We start from the raw sequence: 27,775 nt of genomic DNA, 5'->3' as shown, positions 1-27,775 counted from the left end.
CTTTGTTAACCACGAGAATATATGTAAATAAAACGATAACAAACAAAAGTGATTTCAAATACTATAAGTTAGTGATCTTATAATTGAGTCGATTGATAATTAGAATCTCCATTTTCTTAATCATTCATGCCATTGTTATTTTCTTCTCGATAATATTTTCACATGAGTGAACATCCAATAATTCTACTAAATGAGCAAAAAAAAAAATTGACAAGACATGAAAAAATAGATATGATCATAGAAACAATGTTTCCTGTATTATTCGATTGCAAACTTAAATAATACATATTATATATATAATACTCAAAAAAAGAAAAAAGAAAAAAGAAAACAGAAATTGAAGAAAAACTGAGAGAAAACAGAACAAGATTATTCTTAATCATACAATTAATTACTATATGATTAAAAGAATAATCAGATCTTTATTCTTAATTAATCTTGATCTTTCTTCTGTTTTGGCACAGGAACCAAAGCTAATGAAGATGAAGAAATAGCTTTGAGATTCTTCTTGTTGTTGTTAATGACAATTTTGCCCTTTGAATCCTCAATTAAAGATTCATCATTATTTCTAATCTTGATTAAGAGATTTTGCTTTGATATGTTGTCTCCACTAACTGTTTTTTGAATTGGGAAGAAAAAATCTGTTGGAAAAAATTTGTATTGAAGACCAGCCATCAAAGTGCTAATTAAAAATTTGTTTGGAGTTTTTTTGTTGTGTTAAAAATTATGATGTGTATTTCACTTATTTATAGAAAAAAACTAGACACCCTCAAAGGGTATTGAAAAGTCATTGCTTTTGAGTTGGATTCTTCTTATTTATTTTTCTTTTTTTTGTTAAAAATGCTTTTTTTATTCCTAGAATATTCCAAGCAAAGGATCTAACTTTACACACTACTAGGGTTTAGGGTCTTCACCTATGAAATTACACTGGATTGTTGTTGTTGTAGGTATAACTATCTGGTATTAGATTTTACTGACTCGTCTAATTTGTGAAATTTTCGACAGTTATCTTTTTTTCTTTATTTTGTAAATTATGAACTTTTTAAAGTTTAGAACTTGTAGACACACCAACCTAATGTTTTGCTAGTTTTAACAATTATATTTACACGTCTTTAAAAATAGAGATAAAATCTAAATGATGATTTATTAAGAAGATATTTGAATAAATCAATCAAAGAATTTAGGTTTGTGGTGTATATAGGCTATTTACAGGAGTAACACTCTTAGTAAAAAAAGTTTTACGACTTAAATATATAATATTTGATTAAAAATAAAGAATCGATCCGTCGTAGCACCTTGGTAGGTTGTACTATTGATCTACCTACTTGTTAGAAAGAAGAAAAATTCAAACTTGCTTTTGTTGAAATAAAATAAAATACTCCACTAGTCCAATTCACGAGTTTAATTGACTTTATTAGTGACACCATGCGCAAACAATACATGTCCAAGTAAGCAACTACTAACTCTCTTTTAAATATTAACAATAATCTTTTTAATAAATTAAATATATTCAAAATATAGAGGTCATCTATTATTAAATTTTTATTTATTAGTGTGCAAATACTTTAAAATATAGATAATACTTTCGGTTCTGTGCAAAAATTTGCAAATCACACGAGAAGATGCAAACCGTATTAGACAAGTCTAGTATGAGAACTCGACTAAAAAGACATTAATAAAAGAAATCAATTCCGACCTTAATTCCTTATAAGATACTACCTACTTCATTAATTCATCATAAAGGGTAATACAAATAATAATTATGAAATATAATACTCTCTCCGTTTCATTTTAGTTGTCATGTTGCATTTTTTGAAAGTTAATTTGACTAATTTTTAACTTTAAATAAATTACATTTATTTGATATTTTAAACTAAAAATTTATAAATTTAAAAACTATACGAAAAATACTATAAATTGTAATTTTTTGCATATCAATATGATGAATAATACATTGTAAAATGTTAGTCAAAGTTATTATGTCTTAACTCTGAAAAAAGAAAATCGTGACAACTGAAAGGAAACAAATGGAGTATTATATTCTAGGGTTGGTAACCCACAAAGATGAGCCTAAAATGATAGTGACTTGCAATTTCATGATAGCCTTTGACAAGGAAAAAACGGTTTTTTTCTCTTTCACAAAAAATTAAATAAGATTAATTTAACTAATTATTCATTTATTATTTTATGTTAATTTTAAATTTGTTGTAGTAGTAGTATCTATGCCGACCACTTTGATATATCACCTGAACAATGATCTTCCACGTTCGTATTTTATGTCACCATCTAAATAAATAATAATATCTTGCTATCGTAATCAAAAATATTAATCAGACAAATGATGCTATTATAGCGAATTATTGAGAATGAATTTCATTAGGCAGTTAGGCATGTGGTTAGTGGGATTATTAAAATCATATTCTGTTTTTGATTCTTTGAGAGATACTTTAAACGACCTTTGGTTTATTATAAGAGCTAATATATAAATATTATAGATTCGTATTTGGACCAAAATAAAGATTCTCTTTCCACTAAACAATATTGTTCTTTGCTGGCCAAGTAAATTTTGATAATTGTCTACGTCAAAAATAGAATAGAATTTTTTTAAAAAGGGTAAACGGTATTTCCCCACTTAAAAAAATCAAATCATGTTCATCAATTATATGTATTTAGTCATCAAATCATGTTCATCAATTATATGTATTTAGTCCATTGAATAAAACTATCATAATAATATATTTAGTGTAGTCTCATTGGGAGAGTGGTAGAATATGTAGACTTGCCTTCTAATAGACCCTAGATTCGAGTAAAATATTTCAAAGCAAGTCTGGAAAAAAAAATCAGTAGTGAAGAGGTCATGTTAACGAGAAAAGAAAAATAACAATATGAACAAAATAATAATATTATTGATGTGGAAAAGATGGAGTAAGTAAGGTGTTCCGAACGACTATTACTATGTCTTTTCCACAAAAAAGTGACACAACACTCAATTACTACCTGCTAAACTTCTACCTAATTCTCGATTTGTATAACTTTTTATCTAGAGTCATATCATTTGTAAACTAAAGATGTATCATGTCCTGTTGTCTAAACACTTTTTCCTAATATATTTTCAGTCTATCTCTACCTCTCCTTAGATCCACCATAGCCGATCTTTCACACCTACTTATCGGAACATATGTACATCTCCTCTTCATAGCACAAACCATCTTAGTTAACAATAATTATACTAAGTAAAGTTTTTAGTCTTATTCTAATAGCTCGTTAAACAGTAATTACATCTAATTAATTAAAAGAAGAACAACAATTTTGAAAGGGCAGCAATTCAATGTATGTGGTCAATTAACTATAGCTGATTAATTTACTCCATTATTTAATTTGCATTATTGCATGCTTTTATTAGAAGAGATAAGTGGAATAAAATATGTACTAGTAACGTCAAAAGTTGGCCACAATATGAAAGTTCCAACTACTTATCACCACAAAATAGTCAATGAAAACACACATACATAGGCCTAAATCATTATCAACCATTCGACTTGTATTATTGTATGTATGAAATAATTCATGTGGAAGTTGTTGCTCCATACATTATATGATACCTTTTTATGTTTAGACTATTTGATATCATTTTTACACATTTAGATAACTCATATATATAATATTGGAAAATTCTCTTTAAAACGTGAAATTTATAATCTTAAATCCACCTATTATTATAGGTCAATTCTACACAAGCATTTGCCCAAAATAAATCATTTGCATTTACTTGAGAATTGAGCAACAATGAAATTGAATTGGATAGTAGAAAGGGCTAAATATAGACAAAAAGTGGTGGTTTAATTAGACAGCCCATTAGGTGTTTATTGAACTTGGAAAGCACTAGCCCGTTATCCTTCCAAAGATCTTTCCATAACTAGGGCTCAAACACGAGATCTTTAGTTAACGAGCAACCTCATCCACTGCATCACATCCTTTTGATGATTTTATCATTCATTTCATGTAATAATTCAAATATACATGGTCAGTATAAAATATCGTTTTACACATTTAGATAACTCATATATATAATATTGGAAAATTCTCTTTAAAACGTGAAATTTATAATCTTAAATCCACCTATTATATACATCAATTCTACACAAGCATTTGCCCAAAATAAATCATTTGCATTTACTTGAGAATTGAGCAACAATGAAATTGAATTGGATAGTAGAAAGGGCTAAATAAGACACACAAGCATTTGCCCAAAATAAATCATTTGCATTTACTTGAGAATTGAGCAACAATGAAATTGAATTGGATAGTAGAAAGGGCTAAATAAGACAAAAAGTGGTGGTTTAATTAGACAGCCCCTTAGGTGTTTATTGAACTTGGAAAGCACTGGCCCGTTATCCTTCCACTACATAGAGCGGAGACTATTCGTTGCTCTGTGAAACCAGCCTCACGCAGTCCGCCCCACTCTAAAGGCAAAGCAACCCATACTTTCGCATAGACCACTTGGCCCAACTCCATGCTTGGATAGGGCAGTCCAGAGATTAGCCTGCCAAGCCCAGCCTTCAAGATCAGTTTAACATTCCACCACACTGTTGCCCCAACTTAGGTTACAAGCCCACGTTACAAGGCTCGGCGATGTTGAGTCTTGTCATTTAAAATATAAACACAAATAAGTCATTGTTCAAAAACGATGTGGGAGAATATGACACAATGTGTACCTAACTTTACCTTTATTTTATGGGTGAAAAACTGAAAGTCAATCAAGTCTAGATCTATGACATTATTTCATTAGACGTTTATAGATTTTATACAAAAGGTACTACAAGAAAGTGCAAAACTATACTATTTCTCGATTTCATCGCTTGACTGCTTTCTTTAATGGAGGACTTTCCTTCTTACGATAGAAACGTTGGAAAGAGTGTTAATTTTTTGACATAACCAAATCTTCCTGCGCCTAAAGGGATTGATTCTAGAGCAAAAGAGTCTTGAATCAATTTGAATTAACCAAAATCATAGAACAAAAGAGATCACAAAAGGTGCTATATGTGAATTTATTACAAATTTCAAGCATTTAATCATAGTCAATGAACACATATTTTCACCTTGTTAAAGTAAGTTCACATGATTTGATATAAATATTTTCAACGTAGGCAGATCCAAGATTTGAATCTTATAATTTCGAGATTCTAGCCCTTCTATGTTATTGAATTCCAAATTAATAATTCATACATATTAAATAAATCATATTTCGGGCAAAAAAAAGTGGTGGTTTAATTAAGTAGCCCATCAAGTTTTTGTTGGACTCGGAGAGCACTAGCCCGTTATCCTTCCACTGCATAGAGCGAGGACTATTCGTTGCTCTGTAAAACCAGCCTCACGCAGTCCGCCCCACTCTAAAGGCCAAGCAGCCTATACTTCCGCAAAGACCACTTGACCCAACTCTGTGCTTGGATAGGGCAGGCCAGAACATTAGCCCTTCAAAGTCCAGCCATCAAGAACAACCCAACATTCCACCACATTGTTGCCCCCACTCGGGTCACAAGCCCACGTTACAAGGCTCGGCTATTGTATCTGTCTTGTTTCTCATTTATGAAGTCACAAAAGCTTCTATTCATAAACGATGTGGGAGAAAGATACCTTTATTTTACTGAGATTTTCAAACAGTTTTTCTACCTGTAGAGAAAATATAGAATCAAGTCAATCTATGATATGTCATCAGGGATGTGGTTCTTTCCGGATCCTGCCTAAACGCGAGATGCTTAGTGTACCAGGATCAAGGCCTACGATTTTCGGAACCTTAATATAATAACTGTCATATATGAGTACTCAACAAAATTGAACTTTGTTGTAACAATCCAAAATATAGTTAGTATGATCATTCTACATTTAGCTTGTTCTATTTGATGATGAATTAATAAGCTGAATATAAACAGGTAGGAAATGTACATCAGATAACATTTTCATTGATCATATACTCATGAGTCAAAGTTTCTTTCATTCATAAATCCAAAAACAAAAATCATATTGTTGTTTTATTATTTATGTGCTGAAGCAATGATCAAGCTTCTGAAATTACTTTTCATTTACCTGTCCAATAGTCGATTTTTTGATCATGTATCATGATAAAAAAGCTGTCCTTTCATCCTCAGTTAACCTCTAATGATAGGTGCAAACTCTTGTCCGCGTCCTTGCTGTGGAGTAAAAGTACTATCAAACGAGTGCATAAGCTTGTTTCGATCCCTTAGTTAACCTCTAATGATAGGTGCAAACTCTTATTCAAGGAACAGAATGAAAAGGGAAAGAAAAACAGATCCTCTATTTCAGTTCATTCTAAGGTTTTTTTTTTTTGAGTTAACTACCTTTAGCTATTTCTAGGAAGTGTAGGTAGTTAATTTGTTTACCTTCATAATTCGCGTAAAAAGGTTCTCAAAGAATTGGCTTGACTAAGTTTATTCCAACTCCAATTGAATTCATACTTCTGGGAGTGGAACAACTGCTTCGAAAGCTTCCACAAGCATCGCCACTCTTGTTTTTCGTGCTGGAGTTAGCTTACTGACCATGTGCTGCACTGCATTATCAAGCATCCATTGTTCAGCTTTGTTCCTCTCATTTGACATTTGGTTTCTCAAATCCACTTTTTCTTGTTCTTGATCAGGTGTAGGGGGCAAAAGTTGAGGGGGTTGTGGATTGACTTTTCGAGCTCTTTCCAATACCTTTATTGATCTCTTAAGGAGGATCATTTTCTTCAGCTTGCTCCAGTTCTTGGACTTTGGTGGCTCAAATTTACTCTCAGTGATAGTATTATTACCAGCAAGTTCCTTTGTTTCTAATTGACTGTCACCATGTTTCAAGCTTTCGTAGAGTGACTTTGTACTATTTTGCTCTCCGCAATCTGTATGATCAGTTTTTGGTGGCTGTTCATCTTGAACAATGTTACTAGTGACACTCTGTGTATTGGACGAATCATCTTGAGTTGGTGTTGTTAGGATCTGACTAACTGCTTCTCTTATGAGATTGACAGCATCATTTCTGCTGAAACTTCTCCCATTGTGGCTCATATCATCTTTTTCTTCAGAGAAATCGTGAAGAGAGTTGTCCCTATTCGTTTCAGCTAGTGTTTTGTTGTTGTTTACCTCATTGAGTTGTTCATTCCCTATTTTTGATACAACATCTGAAAGTATGTGCTGTGATATCAAATGCCACATGCTGATGTGCTTCTGTTTGCTCACTGTGGCCTCACATTCAGAGAGATTCATATTATTTTCATGTGTTTTATCACCGTCGTTGCCTAAGTTTGAGATAGTAGAAGATGTTCCGCTTAGAGAATCATCAAACTTCTCTATTTCAACCGATCCCTTGTCACTCAAAGTGCTTGTTACTTCATCCAACTTCTTGCAGAGGACAATGGCCTTTTGAGTATCATCATTTTTTAACATCGACCTGTCATCTTCTGCATTCCTTTTGTCTACGTGTTTACGAACATTGTCTGCATTGGAGACTGATGCATTTCCCTTGCCTGCAGTCTGCAAATTATCTTCATTTCTAGTTTTCAGTGTAGGAAATGTAACCTGGATATTACTGCCTCGGGGAGGAACCACATTTTCGAAAGCTGTTACAAGTAATCCTACTTTTCTTTTCTGAGTCAAAGCAAGCTGACTTATCGCCTTTTGTAGAGCATAGTCAAGCATCCATTCTTCTGCACTTTTTCTCTCATCCTCTATCTGATGTTTCAGATTAACCTTTTCTGCCTCAGGATCAGGCTCCAGCTGCAGGTACCGCGGCTTCCTTGGGTTGAATTTTCTCAACTTTTCCAATTCTTTGATGAATCGTTGGAGAATAATCCATCTTTTAAGATTGCTCCAGTGTGTTGGCACTTTCTTCTCAGCTTTGTTCGTGACTAGTTCTTCGTTTTCCTGTTTCTCAGGGCAGCCAGTGTTATCTCTGGTAACATTTCCTTCATCTGACTTAGATGCCTTATCACATTCCTCATTCTTGGTGTCTGACTTGTTGGAGTTTTCTTCGGTACACACTGTTGTATAGTGAATACTTATATCAATAATTCGCAGAAAATTTAATACACAAGGAGAGGAGAGTAAGCAATCACATGTAGAAGTTTTCATGTCTTACCTTCACTTGTTACTGATTGATTATCTGATGACTGATCTTGAACTTCTGGAAGAAGAATTCTCTTGATTGCTTCTCGTACTAGCTTAACTGCTAAAAGCTTACGCGTTTCAATCTCCTGGTTATTTGCATCCTGATTTGTAGTCATTGACTCTCTTTCCGAAAAACTCAAAAATGAATCAGAACTTTCTGCTGCACAAGATTTCTTGCCACTATCCTTGTAATTATCTTCTTCAGCTCCACGGATCACTTTGCTGTCCAATTCTGTAGATTCATCCAAAAGCATATGTCTATGAATCAGGCTCCACATGCTCCTATGCTTCTCTTTCGAAAACTGGGCTATGTTCAACTTCTTGGCTGAGGCATTGGGATCAACATCTTCAGTTGGATTCGCTTTGTCATCCGTCTCTTGCAAATTGTCTACGAGTTTCATTGTATCGTTGCTAGCTGAAGCAGAGGAAAACTCAGTGCTACATTTTGCTTCAACGAGATCATATGTCAACGATGGTTCATTCTTAGACAGTTCTCTGTTGATATCCTCATCCTCCTCACCTGTGGTGACATCATTGTCAACTGGCTTTATCAGAAGTGGCAGTGCAACCGTATGACAGAAATCAGCATCTCTGTCCTCATTATTGCAAAAAACTGATGTTGTTACACTCTGATCATTTGATTCTACATCAGAAGTAACCAGTTGTGTGGAATATTTCCTCATTATGTCGATCGTCTCCTGATAACTTCTCTCTGGAAATGAAGTTTCACCAAACACAATCTCAACAAGATCAGCATACTGATCAATAGCCTCATTTACTCCGAAAACTCCAACATCTTGTATAAGGTTGCTATCCTCAATAGAAAAGTTATCTGCATTAGTGGACTCACTTTCTAGTCTAATGCTTTTATGTGATTTTAAGAGTTTTCTCCTTCTATATACGCGTTTTATTGGGGGTGACGGATCATCAGAGCGTTTATTGAGTGAACAGTGATGGTATGAACAAACTTTCACTTTTGAAACTCTGTCTGATTCATTTAGTCCAGGATGAAGTTCCACTTGTTGAGGGAACTTTGAATCCTTGAGAATGGATGAACAAGTTGACTTAGAACTACTAGATAAAGTACTCGACGATTTCCTACTAGATGGACTATGAGGACTTGCCTGAATATGACTTTGTTTCCCTTCAGAACATGAACTTGTTACCTTCATACAATGAGTGGACAATTCAGATACTTCAAGTGAAGATGGATGTTGAGGGGTTGTTGCATAATCAGAGGGAGATAATTGCTTGATTCTTGATTTTGATCTTCTCCAAGATGACTTTCTGTTGCCAAAATTTGTTATCATTTTGCAAAAAATGGAAAAAAAATATGATCTTTTTTTCCTTCTTTGATAAGAAAGAAAGTGCACAAAATTCTATCTTAATTAGTCTATTTTTGGTTTCTTAAAATCTTCTTGGTGATGGCTTTTGAAATTGGACTTGTTGGTTTCTCTTGTTTTGGGATTTTTTGTTGATTGAGCAATGAAAAAGGCAAGGAAAGAACCTAAGTTTGTTTGGTTTCTTAATGGTGTCTTGTCCCTTCTAGATGTCAAGTTTTGAGCTAGTACTTCTTTATTTGGTTAAAGCATCCGGTACGCGAAATTCACTGGCCTAACAAATCCGAATTTGTGTTAGGTGGGTCCATTAAGGGGACAAAATGGCTCGCTTCCAACTTCTAGCAGGTCCTTTATTCTCATGACTCAAACTCGAGACTCTGGTGTACATCTCTTGGTGGTCAAGGTAGTGTTCATTCAATGCTATTTGTCTATCCAAGATTTGACTTTTTTTAAAAAATAAAATGAAATAAGGTTTCTTTATTTTATTTTATTTTAAGTGTCGTTTTTACTAGTTAATTGTTTTCTGGAAGGTAGTTGAAATGTTTTTTCTGATGTGTTGGAGTTGAGATTTTTTTCATTTAATATTACATGAATGGTAGTGATTATATTCCCTAATTTATATTATTATTATTATAAGGTAGTTGACTAGTTGTCAAGAAATTAAAGTTAGGTTATCTTGTTAGTGTGTTTATTTTAAGTTATGGCTGACAAAAATGACAATAGATTGCAAATATAGATATTGGTTCAAAGTGATTGGTCCTTTATTTCTTTATTCACATAAACAAATTTCATCGTTACTGAAAAGATCTGCGTACACACCTTCACCTCTAAATTCTATTTATAAAATTACATTGAACATGTCATTGCAAACACTTCAAATCTTAACAATCAAGCATGAACTTTTATTTCTCAACAAAGTGATACTTTCTTTTCCGTTAATTTTTATTAGATTGATTTGTCAATTCTTACTAGTGACCGGGGAGACGAGGGGAGATCAAACTCAAAATATAAAAAAATGAAAACTCGAATTAACTAAGAAATTCAACATATAGTATATAAGTTTAAGTAATACACACCGTAAAAAAAATTTACACTATCAAATCATTCTAAAAATGTGTCTATAGATAAACCTTATTAAAATAAAATTTTGGAATTTAAAAACATGAAAATTCAAATAAAGATGATCTAATAGTTCAAAAGATTTTAATTATCATAAATATTTGAAGGCTATTTTGGAAATTCTAGTTGGAAGATCACTATAACAATAAAGTCGGCACCGACGCAAAATAGAGCTTTTTTTTTCTATTAGAAAATAACTTTAATTTATTTAAGAAAATTTGGGATATATAAAACAGTCCTATTTTCAAACTTATAAATTTTAAATTTTAACAAAGAAATATATTATTTAGCTTTTGATTAATTGTGATTTGTGGGTTATGCGCCTATATTAGTGAATGCTTTGGGCCTAATATATTGTGTCTGTGATTCCTATATATATTGGGCTAAAAGATGGGATCATTCATAAAAGAAAAATTATGTGATCTAAATTCTAATTGATAAATTAGCCCCTAATTGATAAATTAGCAATTAAGTCATAATACCTAACATAATTAGTCAAAATAACAACACTTTAAAGTATTTATTTAAAATGGCAGAATGACAATATTTTTATAAAATAATATGTATTCAAATTTTAGTATTTTAAATTAATTTTATTTATGGAAAGAGTCTTATATTGGACCAAATTATATACCAATAACCGTTTAAAGTGACAAAAAAAATTAAACCAATATCATTAACCTTTTTTCATCACCATTCACATTTCTTCCCCAACTTTCACGTTTCTTCCCCACCTTTCACGTTTCAAGTTTATCTTTCTTCAAGGTGCTAAATTGTTGTTCATCAAGAAATTTTCTTTATTGTTAAACGAAATCTCTTTATTAATTCAAACGGATTTCTCGATTGGCAAGGTAATTTCCATTATCCATTTCGATTAGTTATTTAGATTTCTTTTGATTTGTTTTTAATATCACCGTTTATGGTTTATATTTCGCATTGTACATATTACGGATTTTCCGTTAATTTTTTTTTTTTTATGCAAGTGTGTTTACACATTCTTCCCTATTCTCTCTCTCCATCTTTTAATTGGGGTCGGAGGTTACAAGGTGGGAAATTGAATTCTCACTAACAAAATGCAATTTCAAATAGCCAATTAGCAGAGCTATTAAGATTTTCATTTTTTTTGTCTCCCTTCCTCTTTCTCATTAGTGTCATTGACTTCGGCTTCTTCTTCTTATGGTGGTGGTGGAATAATTGTATATATGTAGGGTGTATATATGTCAGACATATATTATTGTACAATACATATACATTGACTTATACACAAGATGTTTTGTGTGTATGTATCTTTTGTATAAGTCATTTTATAATATCACGCATATCATTATACATATAGTGGAATACATATGACACACAAGTGATATAATACTGTGTATTTTTTGCGTATGATACATTCCTATATATGTTTGTGAGTATGCCTTGCATGTCAATGTATGTCAAACGTATTTTAAATATGTAAACTGTCAGTGAATATATGTATGTATATATGTATGACAACTAGATATGTATGTGTATATGTATGCATGACAAGAAAGATATTTGGAAACTATTACTATTAGTTGTTGAAAACTAAATAGTTTTGGTAAAATCTCTTTGTTAGGAGCTTCATAAAAACTAAACATTTTCAAGTAGACAAGAATATTAATTATAGTACTATGAACACATTACACACGCAACAAATAAGATCATAAAAAAGTTGTAACACTAATTCTAAATTGATTTACTTGAAAGGTATTCCAAATGCCATTTTCTCAATATGTACACACAACAAAATATATATTTGAGTATTATTACTCATTAATTACTTTTGTTTTACAATTTACAAAGAGCTTAAAATAGTAAAGAAAAGGAATACACGATTAGTCTTAATCTTAAGTGTCACTTTCCTCTTAATCAAAATATCCAAACTTTTAATATTTTTTTAATGCACGTGTCTTATATCCCCTTCATACTTCATCATCTCAAATTATTATCGCGTTTCTGTTTTACTCTCTGAAAAAAATAATTAAAAGAATTTGTTTTGACTATTTTATCTTCAATTATGTTGATATAATTTTTCTTAATATAAACAACATGACACAATTATCCATGACCAAGCCAAAATAACTAAAATTATTATACTAATTTAATTTTGGTTTTTATTAGAAATCAAATCAAATCAAATCGAACCATAAATACATACCTAATTACCACCAACCTACAAATAATCTCACCACTAAAAAATGTGGTGAATTAAATCAGACGGCTCCTTCCTTAATCATATATCTCAATTTCGAGTCCTTGACAGAATGCACCACCCTTGGATTTGCCCTACCCTACACAAATTCCGATTAGGCGAATTCTAATCTAAATATCAAACACCAAATGAAAATCGAAAAAAAAAAAAAACTTCACCAACCTCCAAATTTAACTCATATAATTACTTGCAAGCAACAACCTCATATCTTGACAATTTGCCCTTTTCTCCTTTCTCTCACATAATCAAAACGATTTTCATATTGAGAAAGGAGAAAAGGACAAATTCAAACTTTTTAAAAAAAATAAATTAAAACGATTTACAGATTTCTGCAGAATCAGAAAATTGTTGAAATATTTTATTTATATTTATAGAATTGAATTGAATTTTAGTAATAATAATATTCAATCATGTCTATCCATACTTCCTTAAGCTGATACAGATCATACGTCAGTTTTTTAACCATATACCCAAATCGTTATCTGATCCAAATTTCTGACTTTTTTTCCTTTTTCGAATCCCTATATGATCTATTAAATCCAATCTGTGCCAAATTGCAGTGCTATTAAATTTATTATTTTTCATATTTTCTCTGTATTTTTTTAGAAAGAAGTATTAGCCTGTTCTTGAGTTCTTTTCCCTTTTCTGAGTTTTTTTTTTTGAGAAATTTTAGTTTTTTTGGTTGATTCCTAGAACCCCTTTTGATTTTGGTTTGTGGGGTTGCATAAAAATTGAATCTTGATTTCTGGGTGTGTTGGGTTTTGTGCTTTTGTCAAGTTCTTGTTGGTGTTTGAGCTGAATTGACAAGATTTTGTACAAAGGGAAATGTTGAAACAGGAAAAGATTGGGAATTTATCTCTTTGACTTTCCTAAATTTGAGGTATTTTCTTTGATCTAGTAGTTCTATTCTTGAACTTTAACTTAGCTTTGTTAATTTCTGGTTCAATCTGATTCCTTTGAATCTTGTGAATAACCTTTGTCAAAGTATCATTAGTTTTTGTGTTACTTTGATATTCAGAGCTTGTACAAACCTTTGTTGTGCTAATCTTGTTCAATTGGTATAAGTTTAGAGCCTTTAGATTATTAGGTATTTGTGTATTGGTTGTCTTAACATTTTGCTGAGCAACCTATAGGAACCAGTTCCTTTGTCCATTTGAGATGGATATAAGTAATGAGGCTACTATTGACTTCTTTGCTATTGGACCTTCTACGATATTGGGTCGAACAATTGCCTTTAGAGTCTTGTTTTGCAAGTCGATTACGCAGTTGAGGCATCGTTTGTTTCATTTCTTGGTGTATTACTTGTACAAGTTTAAGAATGGATTTTCGTACTATGTGACACCTTTGATTTCGTGGTTGCACCCTCGCAATCCACAAGGGATATTGGCATTAGTAACGCTTCTCGCCTTCTTGTTGAGGCGGTATACTAATGTAAAAGTTAAGGCTGAGATGGCTTATAGGAGGAAGTTTTGGAGGAATATGATGAGATCTGCCTTGACTTATGAGGAGTGGGCTCATGCTGCTAAGATGTTGGATAAAGAGACACCTAAATTGAATGAGGCAGATCTTTATGATGAAGAATTAGTTCGAAATAAACTTCAAGAGCTTCGACATCGTAGGCAAGAGGGTTCTCTAAGAGATATCATTTTCTGTATGAGAGCTGACCTTGTAAGGAATCTTGGTAATATGTGCAATTCAGAACTTCACAAGGGAAGGCTTCATGTGCCTAGACTTATTAAGGAATATATTGATGAGGTTTCAACTCAGTTGAAAATGGTATGTGACTCTGATTCAGAGGAGCTTCTGTTGGAAGAGAAGCTTGCTTTCATGCATGAAACAAGACATGCATTTGGTAGGACGGCTTTGCTTTTAAGTGGAGGTGCCTCTCTAGGAGCTTTCCATGTTGGTGTGGTGAAAACGCTTGTAGAACACAAGCTTCTGCCACGGATAATTGCTGGTTCAAGTGTTGGATCGATTATGTGCTCCATAGTTGCGACTCGATCTTGGCCTGAGCTCCAGAGTTTTTTCGAAGACTCCTGGCACTCCTTGCAATTTTTCGATCAGTTGGGTGGAATTTTTACTATTTTCAGGAGGGTCATGACCCAGGGTGCTGTACATGAGATCAGACAGCTGCAGGTGCTTTTACGCAATCTCACGAATAATCTTACTTTCCAAGAAGCCTATGACATGACTGGTAGAGTTCTGGGGATTACCGTTTGCTCCCCCAGGAAACATGAACCTCCTAGATGCTTGAATTACTTGACTTCACCTCATATTGTTATATGGAGTGCTGTGACTGCTTCTTGTGCCTTCCCTGGTCTCTTCGAAGCTCAAGAACTGATGGCAAAGGATAGAAGTGGAGATCTTGTTCCATATCACCCACCATTTCATTTGGGACCTGATGACACTTCTGATGCATCTTCTCGTCGATGGAGGGATGGTAGCTTGGAGGTAGATTTGCCAATGATGCAGCTAAAGGAGCTCTTCAATGTCAATCACTTCATTGTGAGCCAGGCGAATCCGCATATCGCTCCTTTACTGAGGATCAAGGAGTTTGTAAGAGCTTATGGAGGCAACTTTGCTGCCAAGGTATGTTCTATGGATTTTTATTTTCTTTATTATAGATGGTCTTGGTCTCTTTACTTTCAGTTGATGTAAATGTTCACTGCTGATGCTTAATCTAACTCTTGTACATGTATTTGTGTATCTTGAGTTAGTTTTCAAGTAACTATTCTGTATCTATAGGTAGATGTGTATACCATAGACTTCAACCATATGGTGATAAGGAGCTATTTGATTCCCTCATTTAACTTATTCAAGAATCTTCACTTGTTTGAACATTTAAAATAAGCTCTTTAGTTCAACCGAAGTCACTAACTTGAAGGAATCATATGCAGAATAATTTTTGTAGTTAACATGCACCGCCAAGTAGCAGTGTGAACATCTCTATGGGATTTTCTCCTTTGTAGAGATGGGGTTCTTGTAAGTCACTGGTGATCAGTTTCTGAGCAACAATCTTTTGTTGGAAAATTAATGAGCAGTTTGCAGCTCAAAGTGGTTTTGAAATATATAATCAAGCAAGATTCACTTGTTGATATTCTTCTGCTATCCTTTAGGTGCTAGAGTAACGGAATGAGTCTGTCAAACCTATAGAATAATCTTGAATATAATATAAATCTAGCCAACCAAATTGCCTTTATTCCATTGGATCAACTGATCACATCTTCACAAGGTATACTCGGTTTTAGTTCTATGGTTTCGACATCCAAATGTGTAGGCTCTATATAGACCTTGTTGGTGGTTGTTAACTCGTAACTAAGAATTGCTACTTCATGGCTCATATCCTTGCATGCTCCTAGCGTTGTTGCTATCTTTTGTTGAGACTGAGATTTAAGCAGAACCATTGTAACATAAAGTATTTCGCCGTGCAGCTTGCCCAGCTTGCTGAAATGGAGGTGAAGCACAGATGCCATCAGGTGTTAGAACTTGGTTTTCCCTTGGGAGGAATAGCAAAGCTTTTTGCTCAAGATTGGGAGGGTGACGTAACTGTTGTGATGCCTGCCACTCTAGCTCAGGTATGTCCACTACGAGCAATTTCTCTTTTTGCAAATAAGAAAAAAGTGTTGTTTCGTCAAATCATGTCAAGTTTATACGAAATTGTCTTAATTTTCAAAATAAGTCTACGATAAAGAACTGCAGGTTGGCTTGACAACTGATCTTTTCTCCAATTTTTGTTTATGATACAGTACTCGAAAATCATACAGAACCCTTCTACTCTGGAGCTGCAAAAGGCAGCAAATCAAGGAAGAAGGTGCACTTGGGAAAAACTCTCGGCCATGAAAGCAAACTGTGGAATTGAGCTTGCACTTGATGAGTGTGTTGCTATTCTGAATCACATGCGTAGACTGAAAAGGAGTGCCGAGAGAGCGGCTGCTGCTTCTCAGGGCTTGTCAAGCACTGTCAGATTTAATGCTTCCAGAAGAATTCCTTCTTGGAACTGCATTGCACGAGAGAATTCAACAGGCTCCCTTGAAGATTTTCTTGCGGATGTTGCTGCTTCACATCATCAAGGAGGCGGGGCACATGCCACCCGAAATTGGAGAACACATCGTAGCACGCATGATGGCAGTGACAGTGAGCCCGAAAATGTGGACCTTAACTCTTGGACAAGATCTGGTGGTCCTCTGATGAGGACAACATCTGCTGATAAGTTTATCGACTTTGTCCAGAACTTGGAACTTGGTTCACGATTGAACAAAGGATTGACTATTGACCTCAACAATCTCGTTCCTCAGATGGCTGGTAGGGACCTGTTCTCCCCAAGCCCAAGGGTAACAACACCAGATAGAACTTCAGACACCGAATTTGATCAAAGAGATTTCAGTATTAGAGTCTCCGCGAGTAGTTCAAGCATTATGGTAGGTGAAGGTGACCTTCTACAGCCTGAAAGGACTAACAACGGTATTGTCTTCAACGTGGTAAGAAAAGGAGACTTAACCCCATCGAATAAAAGCCTCGATTCAGAAAATAACAGTTCTGTGCAGGACACAGTTGCTGAGTGCGTGCAACTTGACAGTCCAGAAAGGGAGATGGATATTAGCTCAGTATCTGAGGATGGTGAGGACTACGTTGAGCAAGAAAGTGGTAAGAATAATGAAGTTGATTCCGTTCACTCTAGTGAAAATCGTTCAACCATTGATGATGGTGAAGATAAACAAGTTATCGACAAGCAAGTTATCGATCATTGAGAAAACAAGGTTCGTTTAGCTTTGATTATTCTGCACAGGACAGGACACTCAAATTCTTTTATATTACTCAATGGATTATATAGTCAGAGCTAACACACTCAGAATTGGTATTTGTAAATAGAAGAGGTACTAATTTTATGTGTAATAATTGTTTAGTGTACTGATCATCACTCTTTTACTAGTTCATAGTACTTTTAGTTCTCAATGAAAATTTAGAACTTTGATAATTCTATGTTATTTTTGCATACTTCTCCTTTCTTTCCTTTATATCTTTCGAGTTACTCATAAGAGTATTAGAACGAAAAGATTCATTAGATAATGAACTATTCGTTCTAAGTCATTTCTGACGATTAGTCAACAATGTGAATAGTGCTTTTCTTGTGTATTCAATCATGAAACAAAGACTCAATCAACATTTATATATAGATGTAGGACGATCTGCTTGGGAAGTAAAAAAACCCCTATGACATCATTTTTTCTATAAATAATTCTCGACGCGAAAACACAGAATTTCGATGTGTGGATTCAACTCATGGAGTTCAGGTATACTATGAAGAATGCATGGATCGATAGGAAATACCATTCTGGCATGAGAAGTGCTTAATGTTAATATCAACCCATAATCTCTATGTTATGTGTTATATTCATAAATATCAAAGATTAATAATTGGTCCGATATGTGTTATTATTGCTTATATACAGTAATAATGTAGAAAATTAAAACAGTTGATTATATTTGTTTGCGATTGTGTTTATTAATGACATCTTGAGGGTACTCGAGGAGTGGAGGTCAACACGTATGTCACCTCAGATTAATCAAATTATATCATATAAATTAAAATGAATAAAAATATTATTTTGGTTGGTGGTGTTGCTTAGGAAAATCAGCCTTGTGTTTTTGTCAGCACAGCCAACAATAGTTATTAGTTAATTAAGGAGTATATTATTTCCAGAACGAACTTTATATACGCACAAAAAATAAACATTATTATAGCAGAATATAACTACTCATTAACAACGTCTAAATTCCGAATCTGTGTTTATAATTTTGTTTTGGCAAAACAGTTGCCAGTGTTTCTGCATTTGGAAGAGTTGCATGTGCAAATTGTCTGCCACTGAAGTGTGTTGCCAGGAGGTTTTCCAGTTGTCATATGTCTTTAAATATGCCTTAAATTCTGATAGTATAAGGTTCCACTTTACTTGTCATAATACAGTATAGCATATTTAATAGAGTACTTGTTTCATCGTAATTTATGTGACTTGATACAAAATTAAACGAAAAATAGAAGATTTTTAAAATTTATGGTTTAATACGAATCTTAGACATTTGTGTGACTAAAAATCATTTCATTAACAGTAAAATAAGATTTTTAAAAGCTTAGTTATTTCTAATTATATAAAAATGACATTTTTTTTGAATGAATTTATGTAAATTAAGATGAAGGAAATAGAAAGTACTGTTGATTAGTTTTTTAGAGCCAATAGTTCAAGCTTTTTTTTTTTTTTTTTGAGATTTTTTTTACATCACACCTCGAAACACACTCGCTTTTACATTTTCTTAACCTGAAATGGTTGGGGAGAGTAAAGATTCTTAATCCGAACATATAGTTCAAAGCACGTGGTTATGAACCATGGTATCAGGAGTTTGAATTTTTCCTCGCTCAAAACCGGCCCAAAAAGGAAGTACCTTCCCTCGAGGGGTAGGAAGATCATATTTTTGCATACAAATAATCCTAACCTGTGAGAAATGAAGATATTGCTGTAGCAATATTGTAATTTTGTCGAGAATTTATCGAAACTCGAAAACAATCTCTCTATTTCTCAAGATAGAGATATTGGGTACGTATGTTATTGTTGTTGTAATATTATTGTAAATCTATCGAAAGCTACTGTTGAAAACAACTTCTTTACCTTTCAAAATAGATATATATACCATTCTTTTTTAGACTTATAAAATTACAATAAATATATTATTACTAATATATATTCGGTATTATTACAATTTTAATTTTTGTGGTCCAAAAGCAAATAATTGCATGTTGACTGTTAGGCCATAAAGTCTAATTAAAAGAGGTTTGAATGGGCTGTCAATATCTTGTTGGGAGGGCCACCCCCGAATGGGCCCTGCAGAGCACGATTCGGATATAGTCGGAGCTCCAAATGATCAACCTACTCTCTCTCCTAATCCTTCCACTCCCATCACATCCCAAAAGACTCTCGGTACAATGATGACTCCTCCACTGGAGCAAAAGAATGCATCAATGGGCGTGTCTTCTCTAAGACTATCAACATGCGAAAGTCTAATATCTAATTAATTATAACTTTTGTATGATATTGGACTCATTTGACAGCAAAATACTTATTATTTTCTTACAAGTGGCATCAATGTTTACTTTTTCTATTGCCAAAGATGAGAAAGACGAAGGGGAAAAGGAAGAGAGATGGTGGTAAAAATATGTATCTAGTTAGTTGTATGTGTATATACATGTATCTAATTAAAAATTTGTGTATCTCATAAAGTGTACACGTATCTGAATTAAGATTATGTACCTATAAGAAAAAAATTATGATGCTCAAAAAAATGAGAAGAAATTTATTTTTTTTTTGAAAATTTTGGGAGAGGAAATTCATGGAAGAATTGGAGAAGAAATTAATAGGAAAACGCGTGATTTCCTCCTAAATTGATGTGTTTACGTTACTTTTCATATTTAGATACATATAATTAGATGTATCTGCTTAGCATGTATCCGAGATACATGTATCTAAACTACCTTTTATATTTAGATACATATAATTAGATGTATCTGCATAGCATGTATCCGAGATACATGTATCTAAACGTGTTATGTACATGTATCTGAAACCAAAATATGGTAGAAATTGTAATATCGAAAACTCACGGGAAGAGAGGTAATTAGCTCCTAAACTAGTGGGATTTATGTTGTTTGCCCAAAAAAGAATGGGCTGTCAGTTAGTGTTATTAACTGTATTTAGACAAGTGAAGATCAAACGAGACAAATTTATAATCTATAAATATTGCTTTTAACAAAGTCCAATCGATTCATATCGATCAATCGAATTAAAAATCTATCTTGATTTGTCAAAATGAAAAAGTTAATATGAAAATTCATTTTTATTAATATAAAAGAATTGAATTAAAGTGTTTTTATATATATGTATATTCTTTTGAGACCAAAGAGGACCTACTGTTTAAGGCTTTAATGGGTGACTTGTCACCATCCAACTCTATACTACAAATTTATTTCTAGGGTTATGTTATTATCAACCTCAAAAACACATATATCATATGAATTTATATTATAATTTTATTAAAAAAAATCAGTTTTCTTTCATTTTAATGTGAAATTCGCTTAAAAGTGTCATAGTGTATCGTTTTTTTTAATAATTGTTAATTTTGAAGTTTGTCTGTCGATCGATCTTTCTTTTCAATGTACACTTGTAATCAACTCATCGTCCGTTGTAAACATCACATACATTTCCTTACAGCTAGGTAGTGTATTCATCGAGGCTATATATTATACTATCGTAGTGAGAGAGAGTCCGATTAGAATGTGACTTTTTGCTAGTAAAATAATATGGTAATCTAACTTGGCGTGCCAATATAAAAGCCAAAAGGTACACAATTTTTAAGCTTTAATTCCAAAATTGCAGAAGCATGCTCCCATAACACCACTCATGACTTGTCCTTTTTCTTTAATTTAAACGTATTTTAATTAATTTTACGAGACATTTGTCACTTTTCGATCACCAGTAATAGACAAAGGTTTGAATTACTTTGTCTATCGAAACAATTTGAACTCAAAATCTCGTGATTCTCAATTTACTTCATTGAATTTTTTGATTAACAACTGAACTAAGACGCCTAGACGGACATCCTAAGCCCTCACCCTTGTCTTTTTCACAAAACTGAAGTTGTCTAATTCTTATGTTGATATTTAAGATCGTAAATTCAAAGGAACTTGAGTACGAAAATTATTGTATCTTAGGGTAAGTGTAGCCTCAAGTAGGACGGATTCAACTTTTATATATATATATATATATATATTAGTAAAATGACCCGTGCTTCGCGCGGAAATTTAACATCACAAAATTTATACAATAATTCTTAAAATCTATCAATCATTAAAACTAAAACACTATATTATCTTACATACAAGATTACGTAGCAACAAACGTTAATAATGTAAAGGAAAATACATTCCAGGATCTGTAACATAAGCAATGGTGTTAGTGAACCACTCAACAGGAGCAAAATACATAAATATTTATATTTAATTGTGAAGAAGAAGAAGAGGTTCATAATTTTCGTTATTTTAAAATGAGAGGAATTTCCTCTATTTATAGACAACAAAGGGTAGTGTGAACAAATGTTAATTGTGCCTTATTGGAAAGGTTACAAGAATTTGAAAAAGTTGCAACCCTTCGGAAAGGTCATAACCTTTCATAAAAGTCACAACTTTTCAGAAAAGTAGCAACTCTTCATAAAAGTTACAACTTTTCATAAAAGTCGCAATTCTTCATTAAAGTCGCAACTCACCATTAAGTCGTAACTTTTCATGAAAGGGGAAGGCTATTTTTGTAAATAAAATATATTAAAAGGAATCCTTGTTTGTGGTGGCGCCACGTAGGCGGACCTAAGGTTCTCTTTTATATATATATATATATATGACAATAAGTAGTATACTGAGATTCGATAGACTTGCAATATCAATTCTTACCAATAATCTTGGTGATCATGATCTATATATGCAGCAATTTCATTATAGTAATTAATGTGAATCCAACACCAAGTTTTGGTGCAATGAATGAATAGGAAATCATAGTTAAAATATATACATAAGATGATTCTCTTATATAATTAAAATGTACCTAATTAAAACTAACTTATGTCCAATCATTTACTAAATGATTATCAATCATAAATACCTACCAAATTAATTAAATCTTGTAACGTATATTTGCCATGTTATCGTTGATATCTGCTAACCCATCACTTGTTGCAAGAATTACTTACTCGTTATAATGATAAATCAGTTTGATGTAAAAAGCATTTCGTAATCACATAAAATTTTGGAAAAACGTTGTATATAGGAGTGTTCACGGTTTGGTTTGGATCGGTTATTGGTCAAAACCAAAACTAAACCAACTTAATCGGTTTTAAAACTATCAAAATCAAACCAAACCAAATATAATATACATTTATCGGTTTGGTTGTTTTCGGTTTTGGTTCAGTTATTCGGTTATTAACCATACATAAAAATAAAAGAAACAATTCATTCAAAACGTGAAAAAAGTGACAACAATCCATTCAAACAAAAAAATAGTTAGAATGACTAGTATTACAGAACTTTCGATCATTGAATTTACTGAATAAAACCTCAAAATTCACTATTTTGGCATAGAAGGAAGAGACAATGACATTTTCAGTCCCCCAAAGAATTTCCATAGTCACTCATATACATGAACCAATAAGAAAAATGTTCTCACCTTGGACATTTTTTCTTTCATAAGTAAATTATAAATAAATTTTGATGAAACATATATAAGATCTTTAAAATTGTTTATGAATATAATATATTATGTATGTATAATAATAAAATTTATGTATATAACTTGTTGGTTCGGTTCGGTTATTTCTTCGAACAAAACCATAATCAAACCAAATACTATCGGTTTTTAACAACCTAAAACCAAACCAAACCAAAACCCAAATTAAATCGGTTCATTTAATCGGTTTGGATCAATTTTTATTCAAACCATGAACACCCCTAGTTGTATATATCTAAGGAATGTTGTATAAGCAACTTATACCTTGATGTAAACGTAAATGCCCACAACTCATATATGTAATCTATATAAACCATACAAAAACAATTTTATAGCACTACGACAGTTGACTCCCTCTCTAAATCTTTACTCGCACTTGATATTTATATCAAAATCGATATATAGGTTGATTTGCCTTTCCTTTTACATTATTTTTTCACTAAAAACTTTTATGTTCTTTAATTTTCGTCCAATAATCTTTTTTCTTTTCTTTACATTATTTGAAAGATAAAACATTATATTATAATTTATAATTATGCTAAACACGTAACCTCCCTCGACCACTCATCTTTTCACAAACACATTCTGAAAGAGATAATTTGACTCTTTGAATGCAGAATACTTCTAGTAGTTAGAGATTAAATTAAAGCCCCACAAATTTAAATAATGAAAGTGACTTTCGTATTGTCCGTTTTGATACAATAAATCTTACGATTTTTTTTGAATTATATTATCATTGAGTTTAATAGTACACGTACCATATAAACTTAATTTTCTATCTATATAATAGTATTTATGTGATTCTATTTTCTAATTAATCTTTTCAAAAAAAAGAAAACATTTCTAAGCTTATGAACATTAACTTTAAAACTTTTTAATGTATCTTTTAATGTAAAGTTTTTGCAATCACATAGTGTTATAATACGTATAAAATCAAAAGAAATATATTTTGACTTAATATAAGATTCGACAATAATGAAAATTGAAATTTATAAATCTAGAGTTAAAAAGGTTAATATCACGGTATTTTCTGCCTAAAAAGATTAATGAAGAGTAGTATTGTATCAAAATCACAGTTTATAGTGTAGTTTTTACAAAAATGTACTTCCTCCATGACACTTTTCGAATTTTGAGATTCAAACAAGTTTATTTTTACCGTAAATTCTTTATAGATCTTTTAAACATTTTAAATTATCAATTATTGTCACTTATAATATTTTTTACGTAGTTTACAATTATATAAATTTCATTTCAAAAAATTGAAGATTTCATGCGTAAATTCTGGTTAAATTTAAACTGTTTGACTCTCAAAAAACGAAAAGTATCATATAAATTGAAACAAAAAAAAAAGTAATTCAATTAACCCAGTATGACAATATGAGTCTGTTACTCCGCACTTGAATCAAATATCAAATATCAAACAAGTAGATTGAGTTTATAAATTGTAACTTTGCAGTTGAATACAAATATCGAATATCAAACAAACACTTGACTCAAATATCTTATAAGTAGATTGAGTCTATAACTCTGCACTTGAATACAAATATTGAATATCAAATAAGTTGGTCGGAGTATATTGCAATCTGATCAGCTCATACTACAGGTTTTTCCGTAAGCCCAATTAAATTCGAATTCGTAAAAAATAAAAAAAACTATAGTTACGAACAAATATACACTATATATACTCTTCTCTCTTTCTCTCTTCAAATCAATTTCTCTCACTACGAAGCTTCCTGGAAATTCACCATGGCATCCTCCCATTTAACCTCCATCTTCTTCCTCTCTCTCCTTACACTTATCTCTTCTTCTTCATTCTCCATTTCACTTTCTCATCCTCCATAACAATGAAGCTCCTCAAAAACTTCCCCAAAAAGCTCTTCAACTACAAAAAAACTCGATCCATTTCCAGATCTCAAACCTCATCCTTCGGATCCTCCTCCGATTCCGATTCCCATCCCCATCCCCATCGCGGGTTTAGAAAACCCACCGGATCATCCACTCCAACCAGCGTCTTACCCAACGAAATCTCCGCTGCGGAAGTAGGTTACGCTGAGCTAATCCATGCGTTTCACATGATGGACACTGATGGCGACGGTAAGATAAGGAAGGAAGAGCTGGAAGCGATTTTAAGCAGAGTCGGAACTGTACCGCCGAGTAAGGAGGAACTCATGTTGTTGCTTGAAGAAGTTGATGTAAACGGAGATGGATGTATTAGTTTACAGGAATTCGGAGCTATTAGCTCGGCGTTTGGACCGCCGGCGTGTGATTCCGAGCTGAGAGATGCTTTTGATTTCTTCGACGCCGATCACGACGGGAAGATCACGGCGGATGAGCTATTTAGCGTGTTTAGACAGATCGGAGATTCACGGTGCACGTTAGACGAGTGCCGGCGTATGATAAAAGGTGTGGATAAAAATGGTGATGGGTTTGTATGTTTTGAGGACTTTTGTGTTATGATGGAACAGCAGCAGAGATGTTGATAAGTAATTGGTGATCGTTTGATTCTCCTCTTTTTTTTTTCAATTTCGGTGAGAAGTGTGTTTATTTTAAGGGTGGGGATTTAATTAGGATCTAATCAACGGTTAGGATTGATCCATTTTGGAGGTTGTACCAAAGTTAGTAATCTCGTAAATACATGTGAGAACAAATTCCTCCCCTTTTTACCCCTGAAACCGAAATGGAATTGGCTTATTATACATATCAATTTCAAACATATATGTAATTTAAGTTTTATGTTCCGTGGAGAATCTATCAAAAATAATTTCATCTGTATATATAATATCTTTTTTTTAAATAGCATAATTTATTATTGTTATTGATGTTCGTCTTGTAATTTTATGGAGCTATAAGCATATGGAACAAGGGATCATTAAAACAAATACTATATTTTTCCTATATTAATTTGCACTTGTCACGAAAGAGAGTAAAATTACTTATAGTGAAGGATCTAATATAAGTACTTTATAATATCAAATTAAATTACTTTTTTCACCAAATTAGTGAAATTTACTTGAACTTTACTCTATGGATAAGAGAAATACATTGAATAAAATTGAAAGATTCCGTTGAAATTGTTTGTTTGATAATTTTCTAAAAAATTAATTCATAAATTCTTCTCTCACTCGAAACAATAGTCTGTTATGTTCATACTCGATAAGTCCGTTAGGTTCACACGTCTCCAAGTGATAAATGATGTTAATTTTTCGATGATAGGTAAGTCCAACATGTGCTATATAGTCGAGCATAATATTGTTTCATTCATTTTTTGTTTTATATAATGCCAAAATCATTTGTGGAAATGATTGAACTAAATTATACTAATTGATTGTGTATATAAAAACTAAAGGTCGTTTGGATTGACTTAAAAAAAGTAACTTTTAAGTCAAAAAATAAAAAGTAGGAGAAAACCTACTTTTGATTTTTTTTTTTACTCATTTTAAGTTATTCTTGACCTTGTCAAACACTTCTCAACTTATTTTAAGTCATCTTTGACTTATTGTAAGTTATTTGTTATATTTATCAAACACTTCAAGAAATAAAAAACTGACTTAAAAGTAGGTTTGACCAACTTTTAAGCCAATCCAAACACCCTCTAAATAATTAGTATTGCATTTTATTCTATATAGCAAGTTCGTTCTCCATTAGCACATATCACATAAATTTACTTATTATTATTACTACCTTATGGGTGAAATTGATAATATTTCTTCATCTTAAACATAGACCTTATTGTAAGAGTGAAGAAAACTCAAAAGAATGATAAAACAATTAAGTACATCCACCAAAAGTCTAGTGGAATTTTGGTATAAAGCATTTCCATTGTGTCATTTTCTAAATATTTCTTCATTTCGAGTCGAGGGTCTATAAGAATCAGTTTTTCTGTCCCACCAAAATAGGCCTCCTCATATTTGATTCGTAAAATTATACTGTATATGTTGTTGTTACTATCTTAAATTAGTGATTTTTTTAATTTTTATTCTTAAATTGTAATATTATCTCATAATTATTATGTTTAAAGCATGATTAATTAAGCACGAGGCTAATTCTATTAATTTAATTATGGTTTAGTAATTGGATTCTAACCAAACTCTTAAATACAAATCAATTACTAACTCAAGACTGATGCAATATTCCATTATGACTTCAATAATTCATTTGTTTTCTTACTTCTAGCAAAACATACTTTTAAGGATCAAATCTATTACATCATCATTGAGTTATAATTAATTAAGATTGCATCTTAAATTGTAATACTACGCTTATTCGCTTCTTTCAAAAAATTTGCTTTAGTGTTCATAACATCAAAATTTTAGTTCGTAAGATGAATCAGATTTATATTCATCATTCATACTTTGATAACTCAATTATCTTTCTTATCGATAAATATCATGAAATAAACAATAATTTGATTCTATATTTGTCATCTTTATCCCCCATCACTTTAATAATTATAGAAAGTTCCTTTTTTTTTCGTTGGACCCCATCTCTCACTATCAATATCATCATCCAACCGTCCATTAGCCCTAAAAAATCTACTTGCTTTCACTTTTAATATGTGTTTTTTTTTATTGGTAATAAAAGGATCCAAAGAAAGAGCTGACTTATTTCTCT

The 27,775-nt window shown here is 32.3% G+C and overlaps 3 protein-coding genes across 3 annotated transcripts; 2 read left to right on the top strand and 1 right to left on the bottom strand.

Annotated features, from left to right (window-relative positions):
- Positions 1 to 6,411: 6,411 nt before the first annotated feature.
- On the bottom strand, positions 6,412 to 9,463 carry LOC125841116 (calmodulin binding protein PICBP-like). The gene is made up of 2 exons (XM_049520129.1): positions 8,125 to 9,463; positions 6,412 to 8,026 (listed from the first exon to the last, which is right to left on the bottom strand). Exons 1-2 carry the CDS (start codon positions 9,461 to 9,463, stop codon positions 6,468 to 6,470), a joined length of 2,898 nt encoding a protein of 965 aa, XP_049376086.1. The 3' UTR covers positions 6,412 to 6,467.
- A 3,821-nt stretch (positions 9,464 to 13,284) lies between these two features.
- Positions 13,285 to 17,638, top strand: LOC125840982 (triacylglycerol lipase SDP1-like). The gene is made up of 3 exons (XM_049519972.1): positions 13,285 to 15,437; positions 16,280 to 16,423; positions 16,595 to 17,638. The coding sequence occupies exons 1-3, from the start codon at positions 14,007 to 14,009 to the stop codon at positions 17,594 to 17,596; spliced, it is 2,577 nt and encodes an 858-aa protein (XP_049375929.1). The 5' UTR covers positions 13,285 to 14,006; the 3' UTR covers positions 17,597 to 17,638.
- A 7,237-nt stretch (positions 17,639 to 24,875) lies between these two features.
- On the top strand, positions 24,876 to 25,857 carry LOC125806847 (probable calcium-binding protein CML36). Its single transcript, XM_049486599.1, has one exon. The coding sequence runs from the start codon at positions 25,009 to 25,011 to the stop codon at positions 25,642 to 25,644; it is 636 nt and encodes a 211-aa protein (XP_049342556.1). The 5' UTR covers positions 24,876 to 25,008; the 3' UTR covers positions 25,645 to 25,857.
- The last annotated feature ends 1,918 nt before the right edge of the window (positions 25,858 to 27,775 follow it).

The sequence above is a fragment of the Solanum verrucosum genome, unplaced genomic scaffold, assembly GCF_900185275.1.
Source record: "Solanum verrucosum unplaced genomic scaffold, falcon-dt-bn FXZP01000196.1, whole genome shotgun sequence".
NCBI lineage: Eukaryota > Viridiplantae > Streptophyta > Magnoliopsida > Solanales > Solanaceae > Solanum > Solanum verrucosum.
Note: the sequence above shows the minus strand (reverse complement) of the source record. Positions and strands in the feature narration are given on the sequence as shown.